At 43.6% G+C, this 10,275-nt stretch overlaps 1 protein-coding gene across 4 annotated transcripts in view; it reads right to left on the bottom strand.

Moving 5' to 3' along the window:
* NAPEPLD (N-acyl phosphatidylethanolamine phospholipase D) overlaps positions 1 to 10,275 on the bottom strand; it is a 31,258-nt gene that overhangs the window by 3,601 nt on the left and 17,382 nt on the right. For all 4 annotated transcript variants that reach the window (XM_061582085.1, XM_061582087.1, XM_061582088.1 and 1 more), the window contains 2 exons: positions 2,998 to 3,644; positions 1,961 to 2,075 (listed from right to left, as the gene is read on the bottom strand). In XM_061582085.1, coding sequence (XP_061438069.1) covers positions 1,961 to 2,075; positions 2,998 to 3,644 — 762 coding nt within the window. The remainder of the gene's footprint in view (positions 1 to 1,960; positions 2,076 to 2,997; positions 3,645 to 10,275) is intronic.

The following is a 10,275-nucleotide window of genomic DNA, read 5'->3' as shown; positions in this document are numbered from 1 at the left end:
TCCCTGTGCTTAGCATTGTGCAAAGAGGGGAGAATCTGTGGGTTCAGAATCCTCAAGAACCTACCATAAAGCACAGGGATTTCATAATAGTGAATGATTAATGACTAATTCCAATTTTAAGAATCAACCACGCTCCTATATGCTTTTCCCCCTTCATCTGCTGAGCCCTATCCTGGGTTGTTGGATTGTTTCTTCATCATGCTAGAATGTGACAGAACACTCTGGAACTGGCACATATGTATACTGAGAGTTGTGAGACAGAATGCTCAGTTTCTCATTGCTTGTGGAAACTGTGCCAGGAAACTGCCTTCAAACCAAGTGAAACTACCTTCAACAATTTTGTCATGCTAACAAAAAGACAACTATTGTCCCACGCTATGGTCTAAAGGCACATGAGGCCAGCACCTTGCTGAAGCTAAGCAGGGTCAGGTCTGGTCAGTGCCTGGATGGGAGACCTTGGGTTTCTATCATGAAAAGAAAGGTGGAGAATAAATAAATAAAATAAACTATCAATTCAGTCCACAAAGATGGACTAAGCTTCACATAGTAATCTCTTAATGTCTCTTTGTCACTTTCTTTAGTAGCTAGAATATCTACAAGAAATTCAGATTTGTGGATAAAATAGTTTTTACCAGGGCTGTGCACCAGGTTTGGCCAAGGCCCAAGCTGAATCTGGCCTATGCAGACCTTTTGAGGCCTTGACCGAGTTGAGACAGCCATGGACTGCTACAGGTCAGACTGGATGACCCAGAGCGATCCTGGGCTGTCGGGGTGGGGATTCAGGCAGAACCAATGCAGAGTGATCCTTTGCGGTGCAGGGGCTGATCTGCAAGCGGCTTCCATGCAGGAAAGCAGCACCACACATTATTGCTTCCCCCACTCATCAGCTATTGAGAGGAGGAAGCAATTCTGCAGAGTGTGTGTGAGCTCAATCACAAGTGACTTTCCTGTAGGAAAGCCACTTGTGAAACAGCACCCTCCAGGATTGACCCCTGCTCTTGGCTGGGAGTGGGGGAGGAGACAAAATGTATTCTGCCCCCTCCCAGCTGTATGTTTAATTAGGAGTTTTAGCCTAATAAACATCCCCACCCCAAACTTATTTGGGACTGGCTTGGGGGGTGGGTCCCTGGGTCAGCCCAGGGCAAGTCAGCCTGGTCCCCCCCCCTCCCGGATCAGAGCCACAGGGCAGATTGGGGGGCTGTGCACAGCCCTAGTTTTTACCTCGATTTAAAATTCATTGAAGTAGGAAAAAAACTAATTTTGACAATATACAATTAACTGTATAGGGAATCTGCTAAAGACAGTAAGGCTATGTACATTGGTTGTCAGTTACACATTACATGATTATTTAGGTAATATCTTAAGAGCTAAGATTGGCAGCCTCTGAAATACTGAAGCCATTTTCTTTAAGCATTTGAAATGGCTTGAAAACTCTGCCATGGGAGAAAAAAAACCTTAACACTACACAACTGCTTTTTTATATATAGTTAATTACAGCTCCTAGACAGCAATTCACAAACTTGTGTACCATTGGAAATAAATCTCAGTTCAAAATTACACAGCTGCAGAAGAGACAGTCCACTGTTCTGCCTTTGCTTCTTTCCTGTTAGCCTCCACTGACGACAGGTAATTCTGCTGCCTCAGATGTGACTGGATCACTTAATCATATCTGGCACACAGATGCAGCAGAATGAGCCATTCTCAGAGAAGGCTGTCCACTGCATTTTTTCCTGAGTTAATAATGTTCCTTACAATCAAGAGGCACAGATCAGGGACTCACACAGAAACAAAAATAATGTGTAATTCTCTCATGTATTAAAACTTTGGGATGTAAGTGAAGGGTGCTTCTCATTTTAATTCAAATGAAAATATGCCTTTGCTATCAGGTTGGGAACTCATTGTTCTAGACCTGGTTCTAAATGGATGTCCACAGTTGTACTAATGATTAGTTCACACCTACCTCATTTGCTAAAGCAAAGGTCCCCCAGTGAATCCCAACAGACTTCTTTGTTTGTACATCAATATGAATCCTTACTGCTTCTTCAGGGTCCACATGCTGATATTTCATAAACCACCTACCAAAGAAGGATAAAGCATTTTTCCTAGTCTGTTGTACTGGCAAACTTAAGCTTCCCTTCTCCCATACTGCTAAAACAGATTTCCTATTTGTTAAACTATATCTCAACCATCTAAATTTTCTGCCTTCTGCAAGGCATATCAATCACATTTAGTTTTGTTGTTCTGCCTCCTTGTGGCCAACTTTCACCTGCCCCTTGACCATTGCGATCTAGCCTCTTCCTCTGCCCATCTTTAGATTGTGAGCTCTTATTGGCCATGTTCAGACAACAGCCATAAACCATGACTGCCAAATCACTCCCACTGCACTGTTTCCCTATTTCGAACCACAAACCAAATGAGTTACAGGAAACCAGATTTTGACCGAACATTGGAAAAAACTTCCTAACTATTACAGCAGTACAACAATGGAACCAATTACCTAGGGAGGTGGTGGGTGCTCCAACACTGGAGGCATTCAAGAGGCAGCTGGACAGGCGCCTGTCAGGTATGCTTTAATTTGGATTCCTGCATCGAGCAGGGGGTTGGACTCGATGGCCTTATAGGCCCCTTCCGACTCTACTATTCTATGATTCTATGAACCTTGGCTTACAGTGGCATCCAAAACAGTGCTCATGGTTTATTTCTATCCAAACCATGGTCCGAGGTCAATGGTCATTCTTGGGTTCATGATCATGGCTTGTTTGGAGAGAAACAAGCCACAGACACTGGTTCAGACATCACAGTAAGCCAAGATTTGTGGTTTGTTGTTACTGCCCACACTAGGGGAGTATTGGAGTGGGAGTGATTTGGTATCATGGTAAGCCAGTGAGGTCTATTGCACTTCCTATGTTCTGCACATCTAACACATTGTTGGTGTTTATATATAAACTGGTAGTTTTAAACCTTGGGATATAGTCTCCGGTCTATTGGCTTACATACCTTGGTTCATAAGCTCCAATGGGAATAGCTGCAAGATCAAAGGGTCCAAATCGCTTCCCTATCTCCTCAAATGCAACACAGTAGCCAGTATCCCCTGCAAAAAAAAACCTATTCCAGGGCCCCAACACAGACCAGCTCCCCCAGAGAACTTTGTTGTCATCTGTTGCAGTCCTCCTGCACCAGTGTTGGGCAGGAGTAAACACAAATGTAACTGCATCATGACCAGGAACACAGTTTTCTCCCCACCAGTCCAGTTCAATTACATTTTCACACCCACATTTTTGCATCCAGTCTAAAAGACCCAGGGGCACAAACCATCTCAAGTCACTGCCAAAGCGACTGTTTAAATTTATTACAGTGTGGTAGTCCAAATGGTCATAATGATTGTGGCTGATCATCACTGCATCTATTTTTGGGAGTTGATCTATTGTACATGGAGGTCCTCGAAAGCGTTTAGGTCCTCCAAACTGTACTGGAGAAGCCCGCTGGCTGAAGACAGGGTCAGTAAGAAATGTAAGTTCATCCATTTCCACCATTACAGATGCATGTCCAAGCCATGTTACTCGCATACCAGCTCCAGTTTTTCCAGCTAGTTCAGGGTTTTGCACAAAGTAAGGTTTTAACACTGGAAGCTCTCTGTCAAGTTCCTAGCAAAAGAAAGGACAAAAATCAGAAGGCATATCCTGCTTATAAGCAGTAAGTAGAGTATGTGACTTGGACCTGTCAGCCAGGAAAACTTCTTAACCAATCTGCATAAACAGTATAATTTTAAAGCCCATGCAATAAATACACTTGAACATCATTTAACATACTACAAAGTTCCTCATGGTCTTGAACATCAAAGATTTTCCTATTGCACCTAAGACATCAGCTGTCTGCAAGGCTCTTAGTGATTTCAGAGCGACTGTGCCAATGGTAGCCAGAAGGAAAGCAACATCTGGGTTCTGCATCATGAGTCACAGGGGGCATTGTAAATATGAAGCTACATAGCTAGTTTCTTTGGAAGAATATGATGCTTCGTGTGACATCAGAACAAAATCAGCAAGTTAGAAAGTCTCACCAAGCAGAGAAGAAACATGAGAAGGTGGTTTTTAGCACAACACATGTACAGATACACTCTGTACAGAACAGGCAGTTCTGTATGGTTAAGATGGAGTCTCTCCTAGGACACATATCAAATTGCCAGCATTGTATGAGCAGCCCACCTTTATGTAAGAAATTAAATCTCATCCCCACTGATTTCAATAGACCTTCTCAATAACTGTGCATAAAATTACAGTGTAAAATCTCATTTTTTAAAAATATTTTAGCCTCAATACTTGCTAAACCTGTTGAAAGAGTTGAACACGTGTAGACAGCATGTTCTAATCTACAAAAATTACAGTGGCCTTCAAAGAACTCTAGGGGTTAAGAGGTGGGCCTTCTGTGGCTGGAGGCACATGTTTTTTCGACTGGAGCCTGGTTCTACATAACTGATGTCTGAGAAGATCTGTAGCACGTGGCCTGAAACTGGGTGGAGAAATCTTGTATCAGTGCAAGACTCCTCTGCCTTTCAGTGCATTTCCTCCCTCCCAATGCAGCCCAATACAACAGCCCACATTCTTCAGGAATGGCACTCAATCTTCTGGAGAGGCTTGGGGGTATGCTGCAGGGGGGGGGAGGCGGGACAGAAGAGTAAGATTAGTTGCATAAGCTGCCTTCTACTCACACAACCATTGGATATCACTTTGAGGTTTGACAGCTTCAGAGTACTGTATAGGTGGGGATCTCATTTAAGAAGGAAAAAAAAGGGAAGATCTGCTGCAAGAAAATATGATAGCACATCAGAGAGAAGGGTGCTAGCAGTTAGACAGCAACCTGGCTATCTTTCTACTTGCAAGACATTTAATACATGAGGATCATGCACAATGACTAGGGGCCTCAGACAGGGATGTGAATCATCTGCGTTAGACACATCTAGCCCATTCAGCAGAACCCGGATTACTATCGCGATGCAGATCTGCATCAGCTGCAGGAATCCTGCTGCTGTGCATGAATCTCCCTTGCTATACTGAAGCATCTAATTTTACTTTCAGCATGAGTTAAGGGATGCCATAATTATGGGGTTAAAGGTTAAAAACCTGGTCTATATCTGTTTGCAAAGACTGGCAGATAACATTTAGAGAAGAGATGACCAACAGCTAACAGTAAATGTGCTAACCTCCCCCCCCCCATTTCCAACAGAAGATAATCCTAACTACTCATCATTAAAGTTGATTCATAAACACACACAGTTTGTTTCATCAACATTCTGTATCTTCAGGGTTTTCAATCCAGACCTGCTGTCACTAGTAATGTAAATTCATTTCCATACACAAAATTCCACCCTAGTGCTTTCAAAAATATAGCTGTAGAAAGCAGCCGAAAATCTTGAATGCAAGAATAATTCAGGCACCTACCTATTTCAACAGGAAGCTTTGAAAGGTTATATTTATCATCCTTTAAATTTAGATTGCTTTATCCACACAGCTGGCCACTGTGGCAGATTCACGTATCCACTTTCCAATTCCAGATTAAAGAGCTCAGAGCAGAATGAAACAGAATTATGAAATATGAATAATGAAACTGATGTTGACCTTAGGCATTCACCAGGCCAAACTGTGTATCTTACTATTATCTCCCCAAACAATTCACTTTGTTAAAATGGTGAATAGGTTTAATAATTCAGAAAGGCTTGCCAAACCTTTCTTTTCCCAAGAAGTAAAACAACAACAAAAAAATTCAATTCAAGCCTAAGGGATTCAGAAGCCTATTCAGGCTCTTAAAAACATATATGCGCTTATTCCCTGATGTTATTAGGTAAACTTTTTCTCAGTGACTTTCTTTTATTAAATATTTAAAGAGCTCTTCCCTCTAGAAGTTGAAGATCAAACAACTATATCTTCTCTCAAGTAAGTAGGTGGCATTAATTAAATCAGAAGTTCTGGAAAGCAACATACAAGTCCACACTGCTGCACGCTCCAAAGTAAATCTTTTGAACAGAAACCCAGGAATATTCAATAAAACAGTTAATCTTGTCATGGCTTTCTTCTGCCTTGGTATTTGCGTAATGGGAGATGTATGCCAGTGCAACCAGAACCAAAACAGTCAGAATGCAAGAGCAGTGACAGATATTTCAAAGTTGACACCAACAGCATATTGGCTATGGATGCAGCTGTCAACAGGAAATGCGGGTCCTATTACATCTATGCTAACAAACCCTGATGTGAAAAAATCAGTTTTATTTTAAGGGAAGGGGAAAAGTAGATTGCAAGATAGAAAGAAAAAACATGACTGGCTTCAGTAGAATTAGTTAATTAGCTTAAGATTTCAGCGCTTTACTACATAATGTCCAATTTCACCATGTGAATCAGTGCAGCTGTCTGCAATACTGTCAGAAGATGTTGTTATACTAGCAAAGACTTTAGAAAAATAAACATTCTATTTTGATGCATAGTGTTTATCTTTTGGCCATGCTGAGCTGCTGGTGAGGTGTCCATCCTCTTCTCTCATGCATAAAAATCTGGTGCAGAAGGGATCATGGAGGAAGCCACCAGTGAGTCTTTGCACATGGAGATCCATGTTCCACATGACCTTTTACAGTTTGCTACTGACAAGAGAGAATGCATGAAAAGTACAGCATCTGTTGACTTCTGATGAGGAACAGTTGAGGCAGAACAGATCATAATCTCTTTCTAGAGACACCCACATATGCCATGTGTTCTCTCACTACTCTCTAAAAGAAAATCCCAACTGTGACTCCAATTGCAGCCCTCTCATTTTATCCAGCAGTAGCCAACAGAAGCCACTCACTTACATAAAGAAAGTGCATTCAGCCCATCATAATTTGCAGGTGCTTCTCTACACCATAATTATTTAGAATTGGCTATGTGGATGATCAGCACCAATCCAAAAGCATACCAATATAATAAATAATTTTATGGAAATGTTTAATTCTACAAAATAGCAAGGAAACCACCACAAAACAAAACACTGTATCACTCAGCTCAGATATTTGCACACAAATATTCATTTCATCAACACTCCACAATGGAACCCCCATATGCAAAGACATCCCATGTCAACCAACGTGTATTACACAGGTGTGAATAAAGCCAACTTCCATGGGGAATGACACCAGCTCCAACTGGACAGAAGAGCCCCCCTCTAAAAAACATATTTAGGGAGATCATCTAGGGACAATAGCATCCATCAAAAAGCAATTCCCTGTCGCTTTGATCAGTGGCAGAAACATCTTCTGAAGGATCAATGTGAAATGTTGAATGGTCCGCCCCCGGAGACTAATGGATCCTGAAGGTTTTCAAAGGGCTCTGGGGGATTTTCCGGCTGATAGGACTGGCGCTCCTGCTGAAGCCCTGGTCGCTCTGTGGAATACGGAGATGACCCGGGCTGTAAACACGATCGCTCCTGCACGCCCTCTACTGTGTAGAGCTCATACAGCTCCATGGTATACTCCGGAGCTGAGAGCGATGAAGCAAGATAGGAGGAGGCTTGAGCGGAAATGGAGACGAACTCCCGACGGATACAATTATGCGCTGGTTAGTGCTTCGACTAAGCTCTATGTAGGAGCAGTGAAGGCAGCTAAAAAACATCATTTTGCTGCCACTATTAAATCATCTCTTTGCCGCCCAGCGGAGCTCTTTCGAGTTGTCCGGGGGCTTCTCCATTCAAACCCTCCGGACACGGTGGAATCATCGGAGGCCCGCTGTAATCAGTTTGCCGATCACTTCCAGAATAAGATCTCATGTATCCGCCAGGACCTAGACTCTCAAGTTATAGCAGTAGATCCTAGTGAGATGTCCGGAGCACAGTCTTGTCCTGTTTTGTTGGATGAGCTTCAGTTGGTTCAACTCGAGGACGTGGACAAGGTGCTTGGACAGGTACGTGCAACCACTTCGGTACTGGATCCTTGCCCCTCCTGGCTGATAAAAACTAGTAGGAATGGAACAGGTAGCTGGGCCAAGGAAGTGATAAATGCCTCTTTACGAGAGGGAGTGGTCCCGGGCTGTCTGAAAGAGGCAGTGGTGAAACCACTCCTGAAAAAGCCTTCCTTGGACCCAGACAATTTTAACAGCTACAGGCCAGTGGCGAATGTTCCATTCCTGGGCAAGGTCTTGGAACGGGTGGTTGCTGGCCAGCTCCAGGCGCTATTGGATGAAACTGATTATCTAGATCCATTTCAATCGGGTTTTAGGCCCGGTTTTGGCACTGAGACAGCCTTGGTCGCCCTGTACGATGACCTATGTCGGGAAAAAGACAGAGGGAGTGTAACTCTGTTGATTCTCCTTGATCTCTCAGTGGCTTTTTATACCATCGACCATGGTATCCTTCTGGAGAGGCTCGCGGAGTTGGGAGTTGGAGGTACTGCTTGGCAGTGGTTCCGCTCCTACTTGGCGGGTCGTCTCCAGAAGGTAGTGCTTGGGGAACATTGCTCGACACCGCGGGCTCTCCAATATGGGGTCCCGCAGGGGTCAGTTTTGTCCCCCCTGCTTTTTAATATCTACATGAAGCCGTTGGGAGAGGTCATCAGGAGTTTTGGAGTGCGTTGTCATCAGTATGCTGATGACACGCAGCTCTACTTCTCCTTTTCATCTTCTTCAGGTGAGGCTGTCGATTTGCTGAACCGTTGCCTGGCCTCGACAATGGACTGGATGAGAGTTAACAAACTGAAGCTCAATCCAGACAAGACTGAGATGCTGTTGGTGGACGGGTTCTCTGATCGGATGGTGGATATATACCCTGTCCTGGACGGGGTTACACTCCCCCTAAAGGACCGGGTTCGTAGTCTGGGAGTCTTTTTAGACTCTTCCCTCTCACTTGAGGCTCAAGTAGCCTCGGTGGTTAGGAATGCGTTTTACCAACTTCGGTTGGTAGCCCAGCTACGTCCCTATTTGAGTAAAGAGGACCTTACATCAGTGGTACATGCTCTGGTAACCTCACGTTTGGATTACTGTAATGCGCTTTACGTAGGGCTACCTTTGAAGACAGTTCGGAAGCTACAACTAGTGCAAAATGCGGCGGCCAGATTGCTGACAAGGACCAAGCGGTCCGAGCATATAACACCTGTTCTGGCCAGCTTGCACTGGTTGCCAATATGTTTCCGGGCTAGATTCAAAGTGTTGGTATTAACCTATAAAGCCTTATACGGTGCGGGACCACGATACCTTGCGGAACGCCTCTTCCGATATGAACCGGCCCGTGCACTACGTTCTGCTACGAAGGCCCTCCTCCGGGTTCCAACTCACAGGGAGGCCCGGAGGGTGATGACAAGATCTAGGGCCTTCTCAGTGGTGGCCCCCGAACTATGGAACAGTCTCCCTGAGGAAGTACGCCTGGCGCCGACTCTGCTCTCCTTCCGGCGCCAGGTCAAAACCTTCCTATTCTCTGAAGCATTTTAAGTTACACTGATTTAATTTTAAAAATGTTTATTGTGTTGGATTGTTGCTTGTATTTTAGTATTGTTTTGTTATTTATTGTATTTTTATGCTGTTTTATGTTCACCGCCCAGAGAGCTATTGCTAGTCGGGCGGTATATAAATTTAATAAATAAATAAATAATAAATAAAATAAATGTTCTGGTGTTCTTGCAAGATGTTGGAATACACATGGCAATTAGTATCCCAAAATGTTTTAACAAAACACCCAGTGCCAGAACAAGGTTAATCTCCCTCAGCTTCACACAGCTGGTCAAACACAACAAATCATTACTAGTACCATCTAGATCAGCCTTTCCCAACCAGTGTGCCTCTAGATGTTGTTGGGCCACAACTCCCATCAGCCTCAGCCAGCATTGCCAATGGTTAGGAAAGATGGGAATTGTGGTCCAACAACATCTGGAGGTACACTGGTTGGGAAAGGCTGATCTAGATCAACGATGAGGAACCTGTGCCTCTACAGATATTGTTGGACTACAGCTCCCATCATCACTGACAATGCTGGGTGGAGCTCATGGGAGTTAGAAAGTCTCCCAATAGCTGGAGGGGATAAGTTTCCAACCCTGGATCTAGATTATTCCAGTCCACATTGAATTCCCAGAAAATTCAATATTGGTAGCAAAATCAAAGTGACAGATACCATGTTTTCAAGCTTTTCTTTGTAATCATGACAAACAGAAATCTAAAAGGTTAGGATATGCTTTAACCTGGCTAAGACTGCTGGCTACATAAAAATGCCTTGAGGCTAATGGAACACAAATGCTCACACAAATGTGGAGAGAAATTTAAGTCATATGCTAAGCAG

This window comes from Rhineura floridana, chromosome 8 (genome assembly GCF_030035675.1).
Source record: "Rhineura floridana isolate rRhiFlo1 chromosome 8, rRhiFlo1.hap2, whole genome shotgun sequence".
In the NCBI taxonomy this organism is placed as follows: domain Eukaryota; kingdom Metazoa; phylum Chordata; class Lepidosauria; order Squamata; family Rhineuridae; genus Rhineura; species Rhineura floridana.
This window is presented reverse-complemented; position numbering and strand designations above follow the sequence as displayed.